This window comes from Wickerhamomyces ciferrii, contig 00116 (genome assembly GCF_000313485.1).
Source record: "Wickerhamomyces ciferrii WGS project CAIF00000000 data, strain NRRL Y-1031 F-60-10, contig 00116, whole genome shotgun sequence".
Taxonomy (NCBI): Eukaryota; Fungi; Ascomycota; class Saccharomycetes; order Phaffomycetales; family Wickerhamomycetaceae; genus Hansenula; species Hansenula ciferrii.
The window spans coordinates 58,073-85,151 of NW_011887624.1; the positions used below are offsets into that span (position 1 = coordinate 58,073).

The following is a 27,079-nucleotide window of genomic DNA, read 5'->3' on the forward strand; positions in this document are numbered from 1 at the left end:
ACTAGCATCAATTAATTACTATAACTACACGTCGTTAAAAGCTTAAAAAAATAGCATTATTAGATTCTTTCAAACCTATTTATTAATATACTAATGATTTAATGCCATGCTTGATTCATTTACTCAGCCATGTGTTGTAGCTCTTTCCATAATTTTAGCAACGCTGCTTCGAATCTCTCATTGACAAAACCTGCTAATTTTATAGCACGATCACACCAAAGACGACCTTGTACTTTATCTGCATTAAACAACGCACCAATTCCATTGTTCCAACAAGTGGTTGATATCCATTCAATCTCATGAGCTGGGAATTGATTATCTTCTTTTTGTGATGAAATTCTAAGATATATCTGTTGAATTATTTTCAAAGAATTACTATCAGCTTCGATTCCACTTCCATTGTATTTCAATAACAACCTGATCCATCTCGAGATTTTCACAGCGGATATTTCAGGATCACCAAGATTTCTTTGTAAAATCTCTGTTAAAATATTGGATTTTATACTTTCTGGGGCTTTGGTATTTTCTGATGTTATATTGACAACAGTAGTGTCAAATTCTTGAGTAGTTAGCTTTCTTGACTCTCTAATTATGGTTTCAGCAGCAGACCAATGTTCAAGTTCAAACTCAGCTTGAAATTGAAAAATCATACAATCGACTAAACATTGTTCCCATTCTTTTCTGAACACATCATATTCTGCCTGTGTTTCGCTAATTATTGTTAGCTCCTCAATACTGAGTCTGAGGTTCAATGACTGTGATCTTATTTCTTTCCAGCGTATGTCAGCATCTAAATTTTGGTCTTTGGAAGTACAAATCAATGTTATCAACATGGCACGGAATCTCCATAGTTTCAACTCAAATTGTTGCCTTGCACTTATTGTATCTGGTATCAAAAGGTTCAACTATATAAATGTTAGTACATGCTTAACTACCAAAGTTCGGATTTTTACTCACTTGTACAGAAATCTCAGCAAAATATCCACCATACGCTGTGTCACTACTAGAAACACAATCTCTTGATATGTTGAAAGCTTGAGCACTAAACCACTGTATCTCTTCAATTGTGAATTTGTAGCTCTCTATGGTTTTCGAATCATTTGCAAATTTATAAGCTTCTCTCAAAATAGTCAACAAGGTTTCCGAATATTTAAACAAATAATCATCTTGTTTTAAGATCATTTCAATAACACAACGTAATGACGTTGGTATCGAAACCTTATTGTCGATCCCTGTGTCAATTTTTTTAAATAATGCAAGCATAGACTCAACTGCGACCCTTGTGCTTGATTGTACGTTTGTAGCACAAAGTGATAATAACGGTATTAAATTTTTATCTTCAGATGTAGTCATTCTTTTTAAGCAAGACATCAAGCTCATCTCATCTCCTTTGCTTGAATATACCTTAAACATATTGTACTGGCTAATCAACCCATATTTCTCTTTATCATCCATGGTTTTGTATACCTTGATGGCCTCATCATACCTCTCAAGGTTTATATAACTATTCTGGATAGCCCTTTGGATTTTGGCTTTATCAATTTCATTGATGTCTAATATACTATGAAGTGCCAACTTAAACCATCCTAATGAGTCTTCAAATGAACTATTTTTTGTACATGTTTTACCTGTATTCCATAGTAAAGTGATGCAAGATGCTGCACATTTCCTACTCAAAGCCTTAGCTAATTTCTTCTGTGCTGTATCAAGGAAAGAAACAAGGTTTTGCTGTTTGTATTCAGATAAATTTGTGTCATCTTTGATATAGATATTGACGATTGCGACGATTATCAATTCAATAACATTGTGATCTGACTCCTTCTCTGTGTTACTATTAAATGCATACTCAAAGCAGCGTATTGCACCAGGTGCATCTCTTGTAGAGAAATCATTTATCAACCCTAAAGCTTCTTTTAATTCAGAACTCTTAATGGACATCAACATTCTCATAATCAAATCTTCAATTTCAACGACATCGCCATTTCTGGTATATAAAAGCTTCAATAACATTTTGAAATATTCAATTGATTTTTCTGGCATCTATTTCAGCGTTAGCAGTTGTAATCATCACAGATATAGAAAATAACATACCTCTTGCATCGTGGATAATGTGTCTTCAGCTAGCTTGATATTTCCCTCTGTATTCTCATCAAGACATGATCTAACTATGTTAAGTATTAATATTATAGTTCCCTGATGAACCTACTTAAAGTAGTAATACTTACCAAGAAGTGAATATATAGAGGGTTTGATTCTTTTAAAATCTTCCGAAGAATTACTTCCCATACTCGAAATATGACCAGCAGCCTTATTCAAGAAATATATAGCATCAACAATACGCTTTTGGTTATATAATGACAAGGAAGAGTTATAAATCACTCTCAAGGACTCAAAAACCACGTCTGACTCTCCAGTTGTTGCAAAAACCGTCAAATCTGCTCTTTCTTCATAAAATTTGGCCATTTGAATATCATTCTCTTGGATAGACAACTGCATCTTTGTGATAAACAACTCTGCTTTGGACTTGTTAAACTTTAATAGTGTGGGATCATCAAAAGTTGATTTCAAAGCTTCAATGTTTTTGAACACTCTATCAGCATATTCTTGAACCTTATTTGTAAGCCTTGATTCATTTTCATCTATAGTTGAGTTAGTTAGTGAAACAACCAGAGATTGAAATAAATAACAGCACACTTACCTAGTGTACTTCGTAGGACCCTATATAAACAATTCAATAATCTAAATTTGCTTTTCACGGATGGATCAATAGAATCTTTAATTGAACATAGAAGACTCGCAAAGAACTTGACTTTAAAATAGTGTTAGCTGTAAATCTTCCAACAAGTGGTGTATAATCCAACTTACTGGAGCATAGAATCTTCCTTTCTTCTTCATCTGCAATCTTCATTGCTAAAGCCGCTGCATTCCAAACATCAATAGCTTCATTTTGTTAATACCTCTTTTCAATCGATGATTTAGCTAACTAAATACTTACTTGAATTTTCCAAAGGAGTCACAACATCTGCAACATCATTGAATTCAGTGGTTCTGAATAAGCGTTCATACCTTTCAGCCAATGGAAGTGCCGAAGCTACTTTTGTCTTGAGGTCTGCTTGTTGACCTGGATTCTGTTCACTTTGTTTCAACTGGGCGGCTATTGAGCCAGCGGCATCTTTCTATTGTTAGCAAAAAAATCCTTGAAATTGATGTAGTTAGATATCACTGGTTTCTCATTTACCGATCAATTGATTAAGCTGTGTCTTGAAATTCGACATGCTGATCTGTGACTATGGGGTTGTAATTGTGTCTAGATCTTGATGTTTTGATGTTGTGGTTCAATACTAAAAACTAGAAAACATCACGAACTTTTTTCAACCTACGGAAATCTTCACGGAAATGAATGGAATATAAATCTCACTCTATATACAACAGAAAATCAAATGTAAATCATTCGGGAAATATCTGTAATAGCTCATTAAGATTGCCCTTCTTCAGCTTTGCCTAAAACTTCATCATTAATAGCATAATCACCATTTTCTTGTTTAATTATAACATTTTGTGATAATAAAGATTCAAACATATCTTGAGGAACCCAGCCACCAGTAACAGCGAAAGGAACATTACCTAAATCGTTGTAGTATTTTTCTAAAACTTTAGTATGCGCATCAAATTTTTCGTCTGTAATTTCAAATGGGAATTGTTCAGCAAGAACAAATTTATGTTCAGCAAATTGATTCCATTGTAAGGCGATTTCATAAATTTTACGATCAACAATAGCTGATTCATTATCAGTTCTTTTTTCAATAGCAGCAGTGTATGGAGCTCTTAATCTTTTTAAAACTGGGGATCCTTCAGTTTCCAATTTGTTGAAAGTGTTAGCTAATGCAACATCCCATAAAAATTCGTTTCTTGTACGAACAACAGCAAAATCGTAGTAATATTTATCAGCATCTGACATTGTTTCATATTTTTCCATATCAATTTCGAATTCATAAATCTTTGGACCATCTTCATAAGCAACAAATCTTGGTGTACTTTGGAAAATGATTGGTTTGATAGTAGCACCTTCAAAGTCTAAGAAGTAGTAATCATCACCTTTAGTTAACACGTTCAATGGATCGATATCAGTATGAGCTAATCTTGGTTTGAATAATTGTTCAATGTTTTTAACACCTTCAGATTTGGTGTTGATTAAGACAGGGGCAACTGATTTCAAATGTTCATAGACTTCAATTTGTTGTTTTAAAGCATCCTTATCTTCGATAACACCAGCATCAGTTTCATTAAAGGCCAATCTAGTTCTTAAAGTTTCCAATTCAATTTCAGCAACACTTTTAACAATATCCAATGGTTTATCAGCATCCCATGGGCCAACTAAACTTTCAAATTGTGATGGTCTCAATAAATGTCTGTTTCTCCAGAACACTCTTTCAGTGGATGGACCAATAACCCAACGACCTTTTAAAGCTTCATCAGTTTCACCATTGTATGGTTCTTTTGGATTGGTTTCAGCAGAATCAATAGCAAAATATAATGAACCAAATTGATTGAATTCGATTTCAGATAATTTAGATTGTAATTCAGATAACGGATTTATAACTTCACCAATAACTTCTTTATGGTTTGATTCGGTGTGAGGGGTCATTGGTTGCCATTTTTTCATTAAAGTATCACCTTCAATGAATTCCTCCAAGATGAATGGGATATTTAAAGGATTAGTATTATCAGCACCATAAGCAAAAACTTTTGGAACTTTTAAGTCAGTTTTCAAGCTAATGAAATCTAAAGTAGCAGCTTCACTTTGAATTCTTTTTTCAATGGCATATTCAGTATCTAATGGGTATGGGATTCTAAGGATAAAACTTCTTTCGGTGTTTAAATCAATTTTATAAATTCTATGATGTTTACCTTCATGTAATGAACTTAATTGTTTAATATGTAAGTTTTCATTTGGATTCAAAGAGCCAAAATTGGTAACATTAACATTATGAGGTAATGAAACAAAGTTGGTGAAATATCTTTTTGGTTCACTAACTTTTGGTAATTCTTTAACATCTTCAGTTTTTTGTGCTGTGGTTTTAGATTCTTCAACTAATAATTTTAGAATATCTTGTAACCCAGTTAATGAAAATTTAGTAAATCTTTTCTTCTTCTCAGCTTCATCATTTTTTAACCAAGTACCCCAAGTATATTTGAAAATTGTATCTCTTTGAGGATCATTTTCATCGCTCAATTTTGTATAAGTTTCTTTAGCTTCTTGTGAAGCATAACGGTTGAATTGGGAAATTGGCCCTCTTGAACTAGCAACCCGGGTACTAATTCTACCTAATTGGGTGGCACTAATTAATCCAGATAATTTAAACATATTGGACTAATAGTTAATTGTGATCAGTAGATTGTATATAATTTATGTCTGAGTCTTTCATGCTTTCTTTCAACACTGAACTTTTTTTTAATAACTAATTCGGTACAGCTCGGTGATTATGTAAGACTTGACCTACTAACAATCATAACTAATATAAGGCTTAAGCTGGTTATAATTACCTACGAAATCAATTTAATAACGTAAGAAAAAGAATTGAAAAATTATATAAAGTCTGCTTCCAGGTTGATTTCGTAAATAAATTAAAGATTAAAGTAGAGGAAAAAGAAATTGTACTAATGGTACACCATATAAAACCTTTTCAGTGTACGTCATTCCAATGGTTTGAATCAGGATTCAGGACTCAATCCTGTGTTCTTTAAACTATGATCTCCTTTCCTGTAAATTCTCATTTTCAATCGATATTTGTGGAATATCACCGTATTGATTAGGTACATTTCCTTGTTGACCTCTTGTTTGATCAAAATCGAAAAAATCAAGGTTTTTGGAAGCATGATCACTAGCATCATGATATTGATCATTTGATAAGATGGATCCCCTTTCTGAATGGAAATCTCTATCCGAAGGATCATACTGGGGAATTAAACTTGTAGCACTCTTTATAGATTGTACGCTCCATAAATCATCTGCAGATTCTGTGTCACCTTGTGTTGTTGCTAATGGACTTCCATCATTGGTCTTATAAGCACCCGTAACTTCATTCTCCATGTTTAATTGATGTTGTTTAGCATAATTTGTATACATTTTATTGATTAAATTTAATGGATAACCTGGTATACCATTTTTTTTAATTCTTTTACCTTCTATCCCATCTTTTGTTGCGGTTACTGACAATCCTGAAGTTGCAGAAGATCTTGATAACGGTCTTGATATAGGGACTGATTGATTTGGAGACTCTATAGAATCAACATCTAATGAATTTGAAGTTGACTCTGATAATTGATCTGATCTTGGGGATTTCAAATTAGTAGAATCAAGATCATTTGATAAGGAATCAGGATCATGATGTAAGTATTGTTCAGAATGAGAGCTGTAAATGTCAGCCATTATGTGAAATCCTTGTCTCGATTCTTAGCTCTTAGCTATAACCAATAATAACGTCTAGTATAGTTGAGAGATTAAGATAGTGTAGCTTTTATATGAATAATATTTGAATAGCAATTTTCCACTTATATTATACTTTCTTTTGAACTTAATTGTTTTCTTTCAATCAGCTGTAGTAATTCGTACTCTCCTATAATCAGGTACAACCTACATTTGCAAAAGATCTGAAATTCAGCTGGGGAAGCAATAGAGACGGCTTCTACTGCATAAGAAGTTCGCGAAGGTGGTTGGGGACAGACATGATGTTATATCACGTGTAATTAATACTCATCACATGATTTAGGGCATTCATTTATTTATTCTCAACAAATATAAACTTTAAATGACAAATCTATACACAAATAGGTAATTATCAAAGATACAAGAACTAACCCAAGTATATATTGTTATTCAGATATAGAACCTTAATCGGGAGCTCAAAAGAAAGATTATCATGTTTTCAAATCGATCAAATCTATAAGGGTTGACTTAGCGGCTAATTCAGGGGTTGAGGTGGTCTTTGGTAAGGTTATATATATATAGGGATCGAATCTCCCAAATCCATATACATTGCATTTCAACAACAAGCATGGTGGTTCAATAAACATTCAAAATAATCAAAATGGCACAAACTACACAAACGGTTCAGGAACAGGCTACAAAGACCATCACAAGCACGAAAACAAGCATCACTCAAGAACAATCTCAAAAGTTGATTCAAACAATGCTCACCATGTCATTTGGGTGTGTTGCATTTCTAAGAGGGTTATTCCCTGATGAATACTTTGTTGATCAAAGATTTGTTCCTAATAAGTTTGAGCATGGTTACGATCCTAAAGATCCCAAAAACAAAAATGATTCTATTAGGGTTAAGACGTTGGTTAGAGGTAAAGATAAACAAGTTGATTTATTTTTGGATTGGATTGATAAAGGTGCAATTGATGCTATAAGAAGGGGTTATTTGAAATCTTTAAGTTTTTCTGTGTTTTTAGATAAAAGCAAACCTCAAGACTTACATGAAGTTTATACATTCTCATTTGATTATCAAAAAGATCATGTTAATTTCAAAATTAATGATGAAGAAACAGATACCATAAGTTTATTGGATTCAAGAAAAATGTTACAACATATGATGAAAAGATTTATAATAATTACTCAATCACTAGAACCTTTACCAGAGGAAAAGTTTATGACAATGAGGATGTTATTTAATGAATCAACACCTAAGGACTACCAACCACCTTATTTCATGGATGCTGGGTCTGTTCCAAACGCTGTTTTAAGAGTTCCAAATGGCACAAATGCTGATAAGTACGCAGCTGGTTCTGTGAACACATCACATCATGATATAAAGCTTAAAGTTTTAAGTCGTCCTATTGTTTTACCTGAAAACGATGAACTTGTTGAAATTGATCCATTCGAATCACAAAGATTTAAAACACCAAAATTAAATACAGTTCCTAAAAGACCAATGGGCCCTTCAAATCCTACACCTCCACCCGGTCTTTCAAGTAACGCTAAACCAACTGGTCCAAGAGGTCATGTTAGTATTTCATCAAAGCCAACAATTACACCTGTTCCTAAAAAGGAGGAACCAAGTCAAACCACTACAATGTTACGTGAATTTTTACAAAGTTCACAACCTGGTATAAATCCAACACAGGCTATTAAAAGGGATACATGTGAGTGTGGTTGTGCTATAAATGAAGTTTCTGAAAGAACTACAAAATGTGCGGCCTGTGATAGAGTTCTTCATTTCAATTGTTATTCATTAGATCAAAGAAGATCATCTGCTACCTGCTTTACATGTTGTGCAACCTCATTGGGTATTCAATCACATGAATCGTTACAACTACTTATGATTTTGAGAAGACTTTATAAGTTATTTACAAAGATTGACATCCCTTCTTCAACTCTTTTGATTCATGAAAAATTAGGGTTCACAAAAGATCAAAATAAAAGCATTACGGTTGAAGCAATTTCATTTTTTTTCAAGAAAAATATTTTACTTCTTGAGAATGAACCAAGAAGATTGAAAAGAGCTGCTGGAGACAACATTTACCAAAGAGGTTCAAGTTTTGTTGATGTTGATATTGAAGGTATCGTGGTTAATGATAAACAATTACCATTGGGGAGATACACTTGGAGCTTTACTCCGAAAATTAGTGGTCCAGATGTTATTCATCTGAAAAGCATTGCATCGACAGCAAAAAAATATTTATTTGAAGATACTTTTGAAAAAGGCTTAGAAATTGATGTACGTAATTCACCAGTTCAGCTAATTATTCAAATATACTAACGTTAAAAATAGGATGCTCTTCATAAGATCAAAGATACCAACCATGAGGATGAAGATGAACAAATCATAAATTCAAGTGATCATGAATCGGATGAAACCAAAAAATCAGAAGAAGTTTCTGGTGGTTTCTCAAACTTGAAAATTAATAGTTCACAGCCATCTGATGTGATTGAATCATCACAGGTTATGACTAGAAGTATGAAAAGAGCCAGTAGCTATGATGTTGAGAAGATCGAGGATGATAGTCAACCTGTGGTAGGTTATAATACAAGGTTTAAAAAGAGAAAAGCTAGTGTTGCTAAGAGAGTCATCCCAGATTCATTAGATTATTAATTCCGAAAGTGTTTACCGCTATTATAAGATGATTTTATTGCTATTATAAATTTACCTGTTTATTTCCAATCTACTGGTAGACACTTATGTATTATACACAAATTTGTGTTTTTTGATTATATGTTTGAAGTAGTGCTCATATTCATATTTCGAATTTAGCCGGAGATTGAAAAATTCAATGAAAAATAATAATTCGACTACTTAAATATACGTGAAAACCAGCATAAATCATCACATTACTCCAATGAATCAATAATGCTTAGATCTAAAATACCCTCATATGTCACAAATATCACTAGATCTGTTAGATCTTATTCCCAGAGAGTAGCACCACCATTCACAGCTGGTCAACCTCTGTTTGAGACCAGACCTTTCATGGTGCAACCTGGAGAATTGACACCAGGTATAACAGCATTAGAATATTTTCAAAGAAGAATAGATCTTGCATCTAAATTACCAGATCAATCACTTGCCGTTATCGTTGGCTCACAGGTTCAATTCGCATCCGGAAGTGTGTTTTATGATTTTCAACAAAATAATGACTTATATTACCTTTCAGGTTGGAACGAACCAGATTCAGTTATTGCAATTGAAAAACCAACCTCAAGATTAGAAGATGTTACTTTTCATATGATTGTTCCTCCAAAAGAACCATTAGCTGAACAATGGGATGGGTTCAGAACTGGTGTCAAAGGTGTTGTTGAAATCTTTAATGCTGATGAATCAGAAGATATATATAGATTAGCACCATATATGGAAAAACTCATAAACAGAAATAGAAATATATTTATTGACTTACCAGAAGGCACCAAGAAACAAACAACATCAACAACTTTTTCAAATTTTTTTAACATTGGTTCAAATGCCAAAATGAGCTCTATAGAGAATTTATTGAAAAGTACCAGTGGGAAATCTATCAAGCCATTATCACCTTACGTTTCAGAAATGCGTCTCATTAAATCTTCTGCTGAATTGAATGTCATGAGAAGAGCAGGTCAAATATCTGGAAGAGCATATAATGAAACATATGCCAAACGCTTCAAAACTGAAAGAACTTTGAAATCATATCTAGAGTATAGATTTGTTTCTGGAGGTTGTGATAAATCAGCTTATATTCCAGTTGTTGCTGCAGGATCAAATGCTTTATGTATCCACTATACTAGAAATGATGATATGTTATTTGAAGATGAAATGGTCTTAGTTGACGCATCTGGGAAATTGGGTGGTTATGCTTCTGATATTTCAAGAACATGGCCATCATCTGGTAAATTCTCACTTGCACAAAAAGAATTATATCAAGCTGTCTTGAATGTTGAAAAAGAATGTATTACAAAATGTACAGAAGACCATAACTTAAGCTTACAAGAATTACACGATATGAGTGTCTTGCTGATGAGAAGAGAACTAAGAAACTGTGGATTTGGTGAATTGACACATCGTGATGTTTCTAAACTATACCCTCATTATATTGGTCATAATCTTGGATTAGATGTTCATGATGTTCCCCGTAGCTCAAGAAATTCCAAATTGAAAGCAGGCCAAGTCATAACTATTGAACCTGGTGTTTATGTCCCTGATGATCATGCTTTTCCTAAAGGTTTTAGAAATATTGGTATTAGAATTGAAGATGATATAGCTATTGGAAAAGATACATATAGAAACTTAACAGTTGAAGCTGCTAAAGAAATTGAAGATATCGAAAGAATTGCAGAATTTGGGGTTACTACGCCTAATCTAGAGGATGAGGTTGTTGAAGTGTTTTAAAAAAAGCATACATAACGAACATAAAATTTACGAACATCAAATCTTTTGTGCATATAAATAAATAAACATAGTACACAATATATTCATAAATATACCATCATCATTTCGTATTTTTCATCTGTCGATACTTTTACCTGCTCTTTCTGCCTTTTGTTGTGTTAAATCAAGTTTTTCTCTTAAATTAGCTTCAACAGTGTCACAATCTTCTGAAAGTTTTTGTAATTTTGAAGCTAGTTCAAATCTTCTATCTGTTTTCTTAGCTTCAAAGATTTCAGTTTCTGGGTCATAAACAACCTCTAAGCGGAGTTTTTTAACATGATCTTGAATTTCAGAAATAACCTGCTCTTTTGGAATATTCAATCTTTTCGATAAATGGTCTGCTGAAATTTTCGATGAGAGATTCAAATATAAGTTATATCCCCTTTCCCTCATTCTTAGCCTTAAAACTGGCCAAACTTTCCTGAAGAAAACATTTGACTTTGTTTTTCCTTCCAAATTGTCCAACAATAAATTCAACTGTTTAAACTGAGCTGAGTTTAATGCCAAAAAATATGGGCGAGTTTCTGATACTTTTGTCCCTATTAGTGCTATAAAATGTTCATCATTCACTATATCTGCCAGCTCCTTTGGTGACTTATGAGCTAATATTGATAAGAATGAAGCAAACTCAATTTCGTCTCGGTGTATGAAATTACCAAAATTTGAATCCTTAAGAATTTGAAGAGCTGATATATTTTTCCCAGATGCGGTTTGGATGGATGGAGCCGTTATAAGTTTGAATATTTGCTCTGTAACCTCTTTGAAATCCTTTTTGAGGAAATATGCAAATAATATCAAATATTTGACTCTCCAATATGATATAACTTCCTGCTCTGTTAATCTCTTGAGGTAAAGCTCATTTGATAAAGATAAAGTCAAAAATGCCTCGACTCTTTTATCCTGGTTGAAAACATTCTGATATTGTGCTTGTAAGATTCCTACTTTAGCAGAATACTCTGCCAATTGACACGTTGGTGATCCCATTGCTGAAGTTAATAAAACGTTTGCTGCTTCACTGTATAGCTTGTTATATGCGTATAATTCAGCTATTTCAATTGTACGTTCAATATCAGTCTCATGATACAAATTCTCATTACCAACACTTCTCAATTTCTTCGATTTGTTATTTTGAATTGAAATATTCCATTGGGGGTTTAAGAATTTAGCAGTTCTTTCGCTTTGTGGAATTGCTTCAAGTCTTTTAATGAGCTGCTCGATATAAGGACTAGCTTGATCATTCTCGTCCAAATACTCCAAAGCAGACAGAGCGGCTATCCCAACAACCTGTGGATCTGATGCTTGAAAGTGGTACAATCTCTCAATCAACACAGGACCTGTTCATTTGTTAGCATATCAATGCTTTGTGATCAATTACATTTCATGTATTCCAACTCACCATTGTATCTTTCTCTGATTTCCTTCAATTTTGCCACTAAAAATGCATGTTAATATCGAGTTTCAACCACAAACAACATGCGCCTATTAACTCACACTCTTCAATAGCCATTTTATGACGTTCTTTCAACTTAATTCAATTTCCAATTGCTGTTTAGTGGCTGTCTACGCAATGTGTTTAGAAGCTCTTCAATCTTAGTAGTGGTGATAAGTTCAAATCCGACCTCTGCTGGTGTCCGAACCATCGCATCACCTACTCTAAATTTTTTTTTTCATATCTATACACAGAGCATATGAAATCATAAACGCTCAAAATCTGATCTATTACGGTGATTTAAAGGATTAACTTCAGAAGTTGCTGAAGATGCTTGTGTCTAAATCCATACAGGCAAGGCTCATACCCAGTGTGAGGTGTTTTTCTGTACAAAGAAGCCTACAAGGTGCTGTTAAAGAAAGATTATCAAAATTCGTTAATGATGGAAGAATTATGGAAACTCAAAAGAAAACTAATAAATATAAAGAAGCCTTTAAAAGAAGAGAAAAGAGAAAGAATAGACCAGATGTTGATAAAAGATCACATGCCTCCTTAAGAAAACAAAAAGCTGTACATTATATCAAACAAAATCTTGGTCAAGATATTGATTTAGATTCAATAGGACCTGAAACAAATGATGATTTGAAATTTGTGTCCAAAGTTGACAAGAAAACGCTTTTAGTTATTTTGGGTACCACTGAGGAACAGCTTTTAGACTCAGTTTTTGTTTCTAATACAGCCAAAGCTTTCTTGAGAAGGGGTCAAACTGAAAAAGCAATGCTTGTATGTAAACTAGCTAGAGAACAGGGTATTGTTGGAATGAATTTCGTCGTTGATCATCTTATTAAAACTGGGTCTATTGATGAAGCTATTAATTTACATAATTGGAGAAAAAAATGGGGTGTTCCACCAAATGAACAGGGGTTAACTACTTTATTCGATTCATTGTCAAAAGTTCGTGGAGAAAATGGTACACCTGGTTTAACAAATATTCAGACAAAGAAATTGAAAACAATTTTTGAAAAAATACCAAATTCATCAGGTTTTAGAACAAATGCTACACATGTAAATGCTTGTTTGAATGCATTGATTAACTGCAGAGATCAATCAGTTGCTTTTGATTTCTATGAACAAATTAAAGAAGACCCTTTATTCAAACATTTCAAACCAAATACTATCACTTACACTATTCTTTTTCAAGGTTTGTCAAGATCGCCTAATGATATTTGGTCTTCGGTAAGAGCTGAAGATTTGATGTTGGAAGTTAAACAAAAGTTTCCAGAATCTAAATTGGACTCTATGTTATTATATGCATACTCAAGAGCTTTAACTTCATGTGGAAGACATTATATCAAACTTAGAGGTATTAAAGTTGCTCAAGCTTGCTTTGATATCCCACAAACTACTCCAGAAATTTATTGGACATTGAAATTTGATGAAGCTAATAGAGGTAGCGGGAAATTACAATTTGATCCAATTGTACCACTGAAAACTAAATTAGACCCAAATGTTTTTCTTGCTGATGATTTAATCAAAACATGCTTAGAGATTGGTAATGAAAGATTAGGTGTTGAACTTTATGAAAATTTTGCCTCGAGATTTCCAAATAAAGTTGACATACACTTAACTCATAAGTATATGATTTCTTTGAAGAAAGGTAATCGTAAAACATCTGGTGAAAATTTAGTTTTATTCTATCAAAAATTATTAACAGATCAGAAATTTTTCCATATTGAAACAAATGATGAAACTACTTTCAAAGTTCTTGACGGTATTCATTCACAAATCCATTCAACTTTACATAGAGAGAATTTTGAAACAAAAAATGTTGAAAGATGTGCACCTTTTTTCCACCTACTTGAATCATTCATGACCTTAGCTAAAGACAAAATAGGTGTCAGAGGTTATGCTGGGTATTTGAAATGTACTCATAGATTAGTTTTGACACCAGAGGCAAAAAAAGTTGTCAGATCACGTATACAACATATAAGAAATTACATGGAAACTGTTGATACTAAGAAAATGGGAAAAGCTGGAAGAGACTTGAAAATTGAACTGGCTAAATCAAAAAACTTATTCTATTCAAGCACTTATAAATCAGAATCAACACAAGAATCTGATATAAAAGATAAAACAGATAAACATAAAAAACCAAGACATGAAATGAAGAAAAGTCACATTTAATGAAATCATAACGAACTATAACTAATGAAATCATCCAATATATGGAACTTGTAAATATATATTTAATAGAGGATAATTAGATCGATGCCATGTATATAATATCGTTAGAAGACTGACATTGTAGACTACTTTGTAATTACTCGGAGATTTCTCAATACAGTCCGTCTATTTCCGAATAATACTAATTTCATCAAAGCTTTGTTCATAGACTCAAAATGCAATAAAACCATTCCAAAAAATCTCTTACTAAGTTCCCAGGATATAATACCAGATATTTATGTGAACTTGACTAAAAAAAATAGAGATTTCTTGACATTTAAAAGCAAATTTCGAAGTAAAAGACAAAAAAAAGAAATTCCGAAGCCGAGAATCGAACTCGGGTTTGTACAGTGAGAGTGTACCGTGATAGCCCCTACACTACATCGGATGATACTAACACAGGTGTGGGTGCCTGAATCCCTATGTTCTTCTAGTGCTGCTTAGTAATATCTTATGAAATCACTAAAGTAATTTTGCAATTAAAGGCTTTAACCTTGAGATTTTTGATTTAAAGCATCTTTATTGAAAACTTCTATCCTTTATAACTCTAGTAGATATAATTATACTATCCAATCAAGGATTTTTAAATTTGAAAATTCAAATTTTGAGATTTTGTTAACATCATAAATTTTAATTTTACTTTAATAATTTTATGCTGTAAATTTTTCAATTTTTCATCTATCGAATTTTGTGCATTTAGACATTTAGTATTAAAATAGGAAAGCTCAAGAATCGTAATAGCCACTTAAATTTTAATTAATGCTATGGGTCGTGGTTTTATGAGAAGCTAAAGATCTTATAAAGTGTGATCGGGCCGGAGAAAACAATACTATTATAGTCTTTAATCTCCGATTTGATCTTTGACAATAAAGTGAGCATCTATTGTTCAACGCAAGCCGGTTTTAATCTCATGCACACTATTGTTACTTATAAATATATATATGATATCAATAGTTTTATTCAATACCCGTCTAGATGATCAAGTCTAAGTATATCTGGAGTAGTTGGCATATTCGAAGCGATCCAAATCTGGTAGATCAGTAATTGGTGTACAAATATTGATCGAATGATTTCCCTACAGTGAAATCTACAGTGTAATTTAACAGAGCTGTTCTAACTATCTAATTGATCCTCTATTGAACAATTAATCGAATGTTAACACATCGAGGTAGGTAACAAGTAACAAGTTACAACATTAGCTTAATGCAAAATTGAACAGAACATCTGTAGACCCCACAAGGCCGTACATCTCATATGCATCAAAACATCTTCTTTGATAAAACTCTAAAGATACAATAAAAGCTCAATTAATTTTCAAAGATTTTAACCCATATAAGCTTCTACATTTTTGAAATATACTTTCATGTTACATGTATTGAATATTCAACAATTCGAATCATAATTAAAATCAGACCACTAAAACATATTGATAATTTTTATAATGAATTTTTATTTGTTTTTTTTTTTGAATTTTGATAATTAATGTTTGACCATTAGGTCGTAATCATATTTTTATAGATATTAAATCTATTTGTTGTAGTTGTTACTATTGATGAAACGTTAGTATCATATTCCTGCCAACCAAACAATTCCAAACTCAAAGTATATAACTTAGAAATACATACATTTTTTCTTCAAGATCGTTAAGTTGTTCTTTTTGTTGTTTTAATTTTTCTCTTAAAGCATTTAATTGTTCTTGTTCATGTTTTTTAACATAGTAATCTTCATTGGCTTTTTCACGTTTCTTGGAAAGTGTTAGTATTCTATCAACAATAGGGATCACCCCATATAATGGCTTCAGATTTGCCAATTGACTCAATTAAATCAATTGATCAAATGGATGATTGTACTACCATCATCAGAATCAATTGTCAAAATCTTAACTAAGATTGATTAATACTCACGGTGAATGAATCGCCACTGCTTTCTGGACGGTTAGCACCAGTGGAACCTTCACTATAGGATCTGACACCAACACGCATAGCACGGGTTGAAACTAAAGCACGACGTAAAGCTAATGATGACATTGTATGTATAATTGATATGAATATAATTGAAAATTCCCAAGATCAAATTAATTTCAATTCAAGTTATAAAAAGAATCAAAATTAAATTGGTCAAAAACATTTTAAGGAGGAAATCCACCGTAGAAATTGCAACTTGCGGTTAGTAGAGCTAATTGGCCGGGGTTGTTTGCCGGATATGGAGGAGGGTTACTCTCAAAGTGTGGCCAAATGTTAAAGACACATTTTCTGCCAGAAAGACGGGTTTGTAAAAAAGTAGTATAAACAGACTCGAATCTTTGTAGAATATAGATGAGTTAAAATTGATTGTAACTTTGGTACACAACTGTTAATATAGACAAAAAATGTCACTTATTAAAAGACAAAGACCAGAAGGATCTGTGACTGAAGCACAAAAAGTATGTTTTTGTTTTTCTATGTTGTGGTTCTCTTCTTTGAACTAACGTGAAAAAAATTATAGTTCCAATCAGAATCTTTCGTTTTAGAAGGTCATCAAGGCACCGTTTTATCGGCCAAGTTTAACAGAGAAGGAGATAAACTAGTGAGTTCAGGTGTTGATAAGAAAATATGTAAGTATCCCAAATGTTTCTGTTTCAAGTTACTGAAAACTAACATTGTTTATAGTGTTATGGAACCTACCTCATGTTTTAACACCAGGTCAAAATCCAAATTATGCTGAAATAACAGGCCATAAAAGTGCGGTAACTTCAACTAGATGGCTAAACAATGGAAACATAGCATCATCATCTGCTGATACAACAGTTGGTATCTGGGATACAGAAACTGGTCAAAGAATAAGGAAATTTGCAGCCCATTCTTTGGTTGTTAATGAAGTTGATAATGATCAAAGTTTAGTAGCTTCAGTAGGTGATGATGGTATAGCATTTGTATGGGATGAAAGAGAGAAAAGTTATATAAACAATTTCAAGACTGACTATCCATTATTATCAGTTGCATTCCATAACAATATACTTTTTGCATCAGGTATAGAACCAATAATTAGAGCATGGGATATAAGATCTCCAATGACACCACTTTATGAAATAGAAACTCAACATACAGATTCAATCACATCATTATCAATAGATGATAACAATTTAATATCAAAAGATGATCAAACTATTAGAATATATGATCCAAAAATTGTTCCAGGAACTCATATAAGACCAAAAATTTATGATGGTGCACCAGCTGGTACAGAAAATTTATTAATAAGGTCAGTTATTAAAGATAATTTGATAATTTCAGGTTCAGGTGATAAGACAGTTACAGCTTGGGATATGACATCTGGTAGATTGTTAAGAAAATTAACTGGTCATACAGGTACAGTCATTGATGTTGATGAACACAATGGGAAAATTGCTTCTTCTTCAGTTGATGGTACTGTTATATTAAGATATACAAATGGTATTAGTGGAATATAGATTGAAATTTATACAAATCTGAGTTTTTTCCTTGGTGGTTTTCTATCTGTATCATATTCTGTATTGTCTTTATTGTCTTTATTGTCTATATTGTCTTTATTGTCTGCATTGTCTGTATTGTCTATAGTATGAAAATGTGGTTCTTTCTTGAAAATGCTACTTTTTGACTGTTCAGGATCTTCTATTTTGACAAATTTCTGTTCTTTATTTGGACTTCTGTTGAATGACTCATCAATCTTAATTGATTTTTTAGTAATAACATGTCCCTTTTGTAACTCTGATTGTTTACTCAAAGCATCTTTTGAAAACAAAGGAATATCCCAATATAGATGTGAATTTATACCTAAAGCTGATGATTCATGAAGTTCAAATTCTTCAAATTCTTTCTTATTTATGGTTTTCAGAGTTTTTGTAGTACGACATTTGAAATCAGTATAAGGAAGTTGATCATTGGCTTTTAGAAATTCAAATTTTGAGATATAATCTCTTATGTGATCATCATCAGCAACAGGAACATTTAGTTCATCTTCAGCTTTCAATCTTCTTTTATACATTTCTTCCTCTAATGTCCCTTTCAAAATTAAAGTCTCAACATGGACTGGTTGGCTTTGTCCTATTCTATGAGCTCTTTTAATAGCTTGAGCTTCAACTGATCTTTTCCAAACTGGATTTAGAAAATAAACTTTAGTTGCTGCAATGATTGTTAAACCATGAGAAGCTAATTTTAAATCCATTATCAAAGTATGGGCACCTTTTGATTCAGTAAATTGTTTAATCTTCTCTGAACGTTCATCTTTTGGAACCGAGGTTGCATACAATGTATAATCTAAACCTATTAAATCTAAAACCTCAGATAAATAATAGGCACTATCTTCAAACTCAAAGAAAATAATGCTTTTGACACCTTCAAATGAATCTTCTAATAGTTTAGATACCATATATGAAAGTTTAGCAGATGATGTACCAAGCATTCTAGCAAATTTGTTTGTTTTATTGGTCTTCATGGTTGGTTCTGGTGTGTTTGAGTTACTTAAACTAGTTTGAATTCTACCCGTTGAGCTTTTCATAAAATTTGGATCATCAAATTTCGATTTGTTACTTGATTTAAGAGATAATTTTTCTTGATGTTCTAACTCTTCATTAACTTTTTGGATATTTATAGTTTGTCCATCATTTTTCTTAACCCTTTCAGCATTTTTCTTTGTAGCTTCTTTCCAAAAACCTTTCCAAAATTCATCAGAATTTTGTGTTATTCTTCCTTCCAAGATTTCATCTTTAGCAAATCTATTCTTAAAATAGAAAGATTGTAAAGCATATAATTGAGGTGCACCAAATACTGATATTTCATTTGAAAATTTGTTAATTGCAAAATTCTTCTTAAAAAGATCATTCAATCCATAAACAAAATAATTCATTTCATGTAAAGTTGAAACTGTTCTCCAATTTTTATCTGTTAATGCAACTTTACAAGCCCTAATAGACCTTTCCAATAACTTTATATCTTCTTCACTATAATATGGGGTCCCATCTTCTTTTGTCTTTTCAAGACAAATATTTGCAATATAAATCATACTATCCAAATCTTCATTAGAAAACCCAGTCCAATAAAATGTACTTCTTTGTAGATTTGTAACCAATCTTCTTAAATCTGATTTACTTCCAGGATGGAACATATAATCTTGATCTTCTCTTTCAGAACTAACAGCATTAACAGCTAAGACAGCGGTAAAAATATTTACTGATAACTTGTTATGATAAGATGGAGTTAAAAAAACTGGCTTATGATGAAGTGGGGGTAATGTAACATCAGTATCTATTTGATCTGTTGAGTGTCTAACAATTATACTGTCCAGTAAAGTTTTCAAAGATTCATTTGAATTAGTATCATTGTTTGTCAATGGTTTTATAATAATATTATTCCATAATGATAGATCACTTGACCATGGTTCAATTTGGAAGAAGTTTGAAATTAATAAACCTAATCTTTTCAAATCATCTTTAGCATTAAAAGTTCTTTTCACGTCATAACTTTTTGAATTATTATCCAAAGTTTCATTCATATGTAAATTTGTCATACCAGCAGTTGGTGTACCAGTAACAGCCCATTTTCTTTCAAATTTAATATTTTTAGATAAATCAACTGTTCTACTATTTCTTTGATTCATACTATGACCTTCATCAATTATAAATCTTTTCCAATATATTCTACCAAGCTCAGAAGTATCCAAATTTTCTTTTGCGTAAATTGATATTGGCATTAGAACAATATCATATGTAACTAAATGTGTTGAAGGTGGTAATGGTCCAATATTAGGTGTATAATAAACATTTAAAAACCCTGGTTCAATATGTTTTGCAATTTCTTCTGACCATTGTTTGAACAGATTATCAGGACAAACAATTAATGTTGCACTTGTTAACAGATATTTCCTTTCAATAACCATAGGACCTCTTCTTAAACGACCTCTATTTGGTAATTCTTCAGTTTTCACATAGAAAAAACCTGGAGATTTTTGTAAAGCATCAGTACAAGTTGTAGGTAACGAATCCTGATGTTTACCCCATGCAATAGAATGTCTATTGATATGTCTAACACATTGATCAAATAAACTTTGTAATTTATAATCTCTAACATTATTCATGATATATTTATCTGGGGTTTCAGAAGCTTCATATTTGGTTAAACAAACTAATGCTAGACAAATCAATGTTTTACCTAAACCCATATTTTCTGCCAATATACCACCTCTTGGTGTAGTATAATACTCAGGATCACGACGAAATGACATTGATAATTTATTAAAATAAAATGTTGTTTGTCCTTTAAATTTTGTAATTTTGATTAAATGTGGCATCACTTGTAATCTTGTATCTGTTTCATTTGAATACATTTTAGAAATGGATTCCATTTGATAGTTATAAAGTTGACTTTTAATACCTGGAATCTCTTGTGAAAGTGATAAATAGTCATTAGTCATATTAAGATCCAATTTTATTGAATCATATATATTAGTCAACTTTTTCTCTAATGGGTCATTATTATCATTTTCAGTTACCAGGTAATATGATTCACCACTGATAAGTCTTTTAAAGAACAATTTTGAAGGGGTTCTGAGTAGATATGGACCAGAACCCAAATTAGAAGTACTAAATGGAACAAATTTATCAATAGCGGAAAACAGCAATATTTTAGACTTTATAAACTCTGGTTTAATCCAATTATCATCTGAATAATCTAAGACAGCTAATAAATTCTCCACTATAAGTTTTTGTTTACCTTCATGCCAACTTGAAGGTTTACCTCTTCTATAATTTGACCTAACTTCATCTAAAAATCGATGTCCTTCAATATCACTGGGTATCCAATAAACTCTAACAACCATAATCTTGACTCGTTGAACTTTAATGAATTTATAAGTAGCTTGGATTAGTGACCGCTCTAATAAATATGAAAGGTCTAATGCAATTGATGATAAAACACATCTTGAACCATCTTTAGCAGAGTAGATTGGTTCTTTTGTATTGGTATAAGGTAAATCAAGCCACATCCATTCATTGGAATCTTCCATTGGATCAACTTCCAAGCCATTTGATGGTATTATTGGTAAATTTGTTAAGAAAAGAAGTCCCAAAGGTATAAGTTTTGATAAATCATTCTTAATTCTAGCTATATGTTGAGCCTAATTTATTATATTAGTTTTAAAAAGATTCTTTCAGCACAGCGGTTCAAACAAAAGAGATGAATATGACATACTGGACTGAGACTTTTCCCATTTCGAACATTCATAGGCAAATAAAGATACTGAAATTAGGTGGAAAAGTTCAAAAAGATGTTGATGTTTTTTTTTTAGTTTATTTTTGTTTATATGAAGTGACATAATTTTTTATAAGATAGTTAAAAATGTCACTATGGAAAATGACAGAAAAGTATAACCAACTAATAATATCTACATAAAAACATTCAAATTTAAACCAAATTTATATATAAAACCCATACTTTATATATAACTATAATATATATGAAAACAGTTTATATATTAGAACTTCTTTTTTTTTTCTTCCTTTTATAAAACTATCAAAGATCAAAACATGAAAATAAAAGATATATATAAATGTTAAATAAAAAACTTTTATAAGTCGTCTTTATAGACAACTAAACGTTAAAAACCAAATGGAATGTTAAAATTGTATAATATATATATGAAAAAACAGTTGAAAAAAAACCTTGTCATTGGAAATAAAATAATTTAAATGCAAAAAATGTTAAATATCAATATCTTTTTAAAAATGCTATATTTTATTTCTATTTATTTAAGCATCAGTTTTTTGTTTTTTAGTTTCTGGACCATCTTGTTCTTTTTCATCAGAAATTGATAATTTTTCATCAACAACACCTTGACTTTCACCTTTTGCTTGAATTACAGGAGTTGCAATTTTTGCATGGAATTCTCTAATAATGGCATCAACATCATCAACACCTAATTGACGAACATCACCAATAGTTTTAATTTTTTGTGTAACATCTTTAACTTGATCATCAGTCATATTTAAATTCAATTGTTCAACTCTTGATTTAATAGCATTCCAACCAGTTAATCTATTAGCGAAATGAATATATCTTGTTAAACCAAAATCAGATGGTTTTAAAATTTCATAAGTTGATGGGTTTGCTAAGATAGCTTTAGCATGAATACCAGCTTTATGAGTAAAAGCACAGAACCCAGTAACTGGATTATTGAATGGAACATTAACTTCAACAGCTTCAGCAACTAAATTTTCTAAATCACGTAATTTATGTAATTTATATTTTGATAAAACGTAATCACGATCAGCTGCAATCATTCTTGCCATTAAACCACCTAATGGAGTAATACCATTACGTTCACCAATACCTAAAACTGAAACATCAATTAATCTAGCACCACCTTCTAAAGCAGTATAAGCATTGGCAATAGCACAACCAGTATCATTATGGAAATGACATTCAATATCACAATGAACAACAGATCTTAAAGTACGAACTAAATCATAAACTTGTCTTGGATTTGCACAACCAACAGTATCAGCAATACCAACTCTATTAACACCAATTTTATCAACAGTTCTATAAATGTTTAATAAATCAACAATATCAGATCTAAATGAATCTTCTGAAGAAAATCTAATCTCTATACCTTTTGATTTAACAAATTCAATAACTTCAATAGCAGATTTTGCAATATAATTCATATCTTTACCATGAGAATATTGTCTTAAAAATTGAGAAGTACCAATAACAACATCAACACCATCAACACCAGTTTCAACAGCAACTCTAGCATCATCCATATGACATCTAATATGTGTTAAGATTTTAGCTTTTAAACCTAATTTACAAATAGCTTCACAATCAGCTCTTGATTGTTCAGAAGCAACAGGAGAAGTTAATTCAATATAATCAACACCAAAATCATCTAAAGCTTTTGCAATTTCAATTTTTTTTTCAGTTGAAAAAAATGAAGTAGCAAATTGTTCACCTTCTCTTAAAGTTGATTCAATCAATTGGAAATTTGAAACATTTGAAAGAAAATCTGCAGGATTTGGACCATAAGGATTTTGTTGAATTGGAGCTCTTTTTTCTTCAGAGACTTTTTTGTATGTTTCTGATTGTTAGTACGCTTTCATCCTATCATAATTATTACCAAATCATCATTAAAGTCCATTAAAGATCCACTTTAATACCCATGAACCATAACTAAGTATGATTCCGAATACAAAGATTCCGATACCAAAAATCTCCCAATCATGAACACGGCAATTTAAATGATATCAAAGGTAATCCAAAGTAATGATAAGATACTTACCTTCAGCCATTGTGATATATAAATATTATGTTTTGTTTAATAATAAATTCTAATAAAGAATATTTAATTTAATGTATGTTTATAATTTTTAGTAATAAAAGAAATTGAAAAGTTTTTATACCTGTTACCAATTCAACTCATCAAAAAGTAAGTATGAGTAATTTCAAGAGTTTTTTTTTTTTTTTTAAATTTTCATGTCATTCGTTGCTGCCTGAACCGGGCATTTAAGCAGATTTTTTTTAATCATTTTGCAGCAAACGAGAATCAAATCCGAGGGCGAAAAAAGGTACACGTGAATATCATGTGATTAGTGATGGTCGGAATTGATTTAATATAGCCACAGTTAATACATAAGTAATTTTAATTACATTTTATTAAAAACTTAAAAATCGTTTCATTCATTTATACAAACACATCATCAAAGAATAAAAAAGGATTGAAAAAAACTATGCTAAATATTCATAAGTTTGATTTTCACCTCTTTGTAAATATTCTTTTTCAATCAATAAATCAATACATCTTTTAATATCTATAATTTTTGCATTAAATCTTTGATGAGATTGTTGAATAACTTCATTAATTAAATTTGTATGACTTAGGTTTTTTCTAGCCTTCATAATTCTAACAATACAAGCTTGTAAAAACATTTTACGATCATCATTAATTTCTTTTTCTGCATCATCAGATTCTTGTTTTTGTTCCAGTTTAACACCATTAAATAAATTAATTTTTAATCTTTTAAATTTATATTCTGAAATACATGAAATTTTTGTTTCTGAATTTTTTAAATTATCTTGTCCTAAAGGTGATTGATTTAAAATTTTATATTTTAAAAATGGTACAATTGATGCAATTATAGTTTGATTATCTAAACCTGTTAATTCCATTAATTCACCAATTGAATATGAATCATTCTCATTAAATGGTAAAATTATAGCCATTTGATATAATGACATTGATAATGTAAAAGGTGGTTTACCAGGTTTTGATAAATTTGCTTTAATTTCACCACGTCCTAATGACCATAACCATTTTAAAATTCTACCATTATGTTTACTTTGATAAATTTCTTCTAATTTTGTATAAGTTGGAACTAAATCAGTTGGTAATTGGAAATTAGTTTTATTATAATTGAAAGGCCACATAGTTTCAGCTAAAATAAATGGTTGGAAATCTGGTACAATGTTTTTAGAATTTTCCCAATCTCTTGTAACTTCTTCTTTAAATAAAATTTTCAATTCATTTGAAGCTCTAACATCTTGAAACATTTTAGTCATTTTAGAAGTATATTCTAAAGAATTTTCAGTTTGTAATCTTTGAATAATTGATTCTTCAGCTTCTTCAGATGATGAAGTACCATGAATTAATCTTCTAGCCAGTAATCTTCTATAATGAGTTTCAAAAGCATCTTTATCAGTAATGAATTTGAAAACAATCATAATATCATCAACACTCATATCACTTGTTGCATCTGCATCTTTATTTTTTTTCAATAAATTATCACTATATTTTGCTAATAAATCTGGAGTTTTGGAAGTTGATTTGGAATTTAATGGTTTTGCAATTGAATTAACATTAATATAACTACGACAAGCACTATCTAAAGCTTTAACAAAAATTGGATTATTTTGGAAAGCTGAACTAACAATTTTTTGATAAATTTGATAAACTTGAATCAATGCTTTAATATATAATTTTGGATCAACTTGTGACTTGGAAACATTTGGTTTTTTTGGTGCAATACTTCCATCTTCATTTGTAACTGATTCTTTTGAAGCTTCATTTTGAGTATCATTTAATAAATTATCAATAGCATTTAAACCTTGAGTTTCAATATAATCTGAAAATTTTTTAGCTAAAGGTTCTAAAGTTGAAGGAACTCTATTGAATAGATTAAACATCTTAGAAATATGATCAATTTGATGTTGATCCAACAGATTATTGAATTCATTGTATAAAGTTTGAGAATGTGCCACAATTAAAGTATCATTTAAAGCATCAGTTAAAGGTTTTTTACTATGTTCATCCAAATAAAGAGTTTCTCGACTTTCTTCTTCATTAATTCTTTGTTCAGCTTTTCTCATATAATCAACAATATTATGACTTGATAAATATTCATTTGATTCAGCAGCATAAAAAGATTTTGTTGCTTCTAAAAATGGAGTTTCAAACAGTGTAGTATAAAGATCCAGATTTTGTTTTTTTAAATCTTGAGTATCAATACCCAATAAAACAAATGATCTAATAGCAACAGATAAAGATCTTGTATCAACAACTTGATTTTCTCTTTGTAATCTAATTTGTTCCAAAATTTCTTTAATTAAAAGATCAGAATTTGGTTTAAACATAACATCTCTCCAAGTTAATAAAGATAAAGTATTAACATCAAAAATATCTCTTCTACCATCACTTCTTTCCTTTTGAACCCAATATCTATTCATATAATCGAAAACATGATTTAAATAACCAGCACCAACAGTAAATCTTGTCCAACGTTTAACATAAAATTCTAAAAAAGATTCATTTTGTTTTTTTTTCAAAGATGAAACATAAGTAATTAAATAATCTTTTAATTTTTTATAAATTTCAGCACCAACCAATAAAGAAGATTGATTTGTTGTTGAAGAAGCCAAATTTTGTGGAGTTCTTGATTTATTAACACAATAATTATAAATTGCAGAATAAACATTCATATACATTTGTGGTGTAACACCAGAATTTTCTTCAGAACCACCAATAATTAATTGTAAACCAGGTTCGACAAAAGTCCAAGTGGCGGTTAAATCATTTGATTTAGGCAGATCAGTCATTTTCGTTAATTGTATGTATGTATGTGATTATATCAATATTTGTTATACTTCTTTTTTGCCTCTCTTTTAGATCATGAAAACAAGGGTTTTATGAAAACAACAGACAACTTCACAGCTATTTATACTTTCTTTTTTCTTTTTTTTTTCTCAATTGAGGATGAGTGCTAAACAGAAAACCCACTTTTATATGAGCAGAATAATAATGAATTCCCAATCAAAGCTCTTTTAAAATTGAGTTGTTTAGACGAGATAATTTAATTTGTTAGCGCTGAGTTTGTGAATTTTAGTTTTTTTCAATCACCAAAAATTAAATTGCAAATGCCACCGCGAATTTTAACATTTTTGATTCTTGTTAAAATTCGCGTTTTTATGATCAAAAACAAAAATTGAAGAATGAAAGAAAGAAGAATGAATGAAGAAAAGAG

At 31.0% G+C, this 27,079-nt stretch overlaps 10 protein-coding genes across 10 annotated transcripts; 4 read left to right on the top strand and 6 right to left on the bottom strand.

Moving 5' to 3' along the window:
• Positions 1-119: 119 nt before the first annotated feature.
• Positions 120-3,275, bottom strand: SPO22 (Spo22p; the record flags this gene model as incomplete). Its single annotated transcript, XM_011275593.1, has 5 exons — positions 120-876; positions 992-1,984; positions 2,222-2,623; positions 2,992-3,154; positions 3,239-3,275. The coding sequence occupies 5 exons, from the start codon at positions 3,273-3,275 to the stop codon at positions 120-122; spliced, it is 2,352 nt and encodes a 783-aa protein (XP_011273895.1).
• Positions 3,276-3,475: 200 nt separating this feature from the next.
• On the bottom strand, positions 3,476-5,365 carry AIM9 (Aim9p; the record flags this gene model as incomplete). The annotated part of the gene is made up of 1 exon (XM_011275594.1): positions 3,476-5,365. One exon carries the CDS (start codon positions 5,363-5,365, stop codon positions 3,476-3,478), a length of 1,890 nt encoding a protein of 629 aa, XP_011273896.1.
• Positions 5,366-5,746: 381 nt separating this feature from the next.
• On the bottom strand, positions 5,747-6,430 carry BN7_3822 (uncharacterized protein; the record flags this gene model as incomplete). The annotated part of the gene is made up of 1 exon (XM_011275595.1): positions 5,747-6,430. One exon carries the CDS (start codon positions 6,428-6,430, stop codon positions 5,747-5,749), a length of 684 nt encoding a protein of 227 aa, XP_011273897.1.
• Positions 6,431-7,088: 658 nt separating this feature from the next.
• HOP1 (Hop1p) lies at positions 7,089-9,098 on the top strand (the record flags this gene model as incomplete). The annotated part of the gene is made up of 2 exons (XM_011275596.1): positions 7,089-8,723; positions 8,793-9,098. The coding sequence occupies 2 exons, from the start codon at positions 7,089-7,091 to the stop codon at positions 9,096-9,098; spliced, it is 1,941 nt and encodes a 646-aa protein (XP_011273898.1).
• A 255-nt stretch (positions 9,099-9,353) lies between these two features.
• ICP55 (aminopeptidase) lies at positions 9,354-10,862 on the top strand (the record flags this gene model as incomplete). The annotated part of the gene is made up of 1 exon (XM_011275597.1): positions 9,354-10,862. One exon carries the CDS (start codon positions 9,354-9,356, stop codon positions 10,860-10,862), a length of 1,509 nt encoding a protein of 502 aa, XP_011273899.1.
• A 114-nt stretch (positions 10,863-10,976) lies between these two features.
• On the bottom strand, positions 10,977-12,541 carry BN7_3825 (COP9 signalosome complex subunit 11; the record flags this gene model as incomplete). The annotated part of the gene is made up of 3 exons (XM_011275598.1): positions 10,977-12,199; positions 12,277-12,333; positions 12,466-12,541. The coding sequence occupies 3 exons, from the start codon at positions 12,539-12,541 to the stop codon at positions 10,977-10,979; spliced, it is 1,356 nt and encodes a 451-aa protein (XP_011273900.1).
• A 119-nt stretch (positions 12,542-12,660) lies between these two features.
• On the top strand, positions 12,661-14,514 carry MRX1 (Mrx1p; the record flags this gene model as incomplete). The annotated part of the gene is made up of 1 exon (XM_011275599.1): positions 12,661-14,514. The coding sequence occupies one exon, from the start codon at positions 12,661-12,663 to the stop codon at positions 14,512-14,514; it is 1,854 nt and encodes a 617-aa protein (XP_011273901.1).
• Positions 14,515-16,787: 2,273 nt separating this feature from the next.
• On the top strand, positions 16,788-18,001 carry BN7_3827 (WD40 repeat domain-containing protein; the record flags this gene model as incomplete). Its single annotated transcript, XM_011275600.1, has 2 exons — positions 16,788-16,824; positions 17,202-18,001. The coding sequence occupies 2 exons, from the start codon at positions 16,788-16,790 to the stop codon at positions 17,999-18,001; spliced, it is 837 nt and encodes a 278-aa protein (XP_011273902.1).
• An 8-nt stretch (positions 18,002-18,009) lies between these two features.
• Positions 18,010-23,854, bottom strand: BN7_3828 (homocitrate synthase; the record flags this gene model as incomplete). The annotated part of the gene is made up of 3 exons (XM_011275601.1): positions 18,010-21,668; positions 22,348-23,619; positions 23,845-23,854. 3 exons carry the CDS (start codon positions 23,852-23,854, stop codon positions 18,010-18,012), a joined length of 4,941 nt encoding a protein of 1,646 aa, XP_011273903.1.
• A 436-nt stretch (positions 23,855-24,290) lies between these two features.
• On the bottom strand, positions 24,291-26,654 carry CDC53 (cullin CDC53; the record flags this gene model as incomplete). Its single annotated transcript, XM_011275602.1, has 1 exon — positions 24,291-26,654. The coding sequence occupies one exon, from the start codon at positions 26,652-26,654 to the stop codon at positions 24,291-24,293; it is 2,364 nt and encodes a 787-aa protein (XP_011273904.1).
• Between the last annotated feature and the right edge of the window lie 425 nt (positions 26,655-27,079).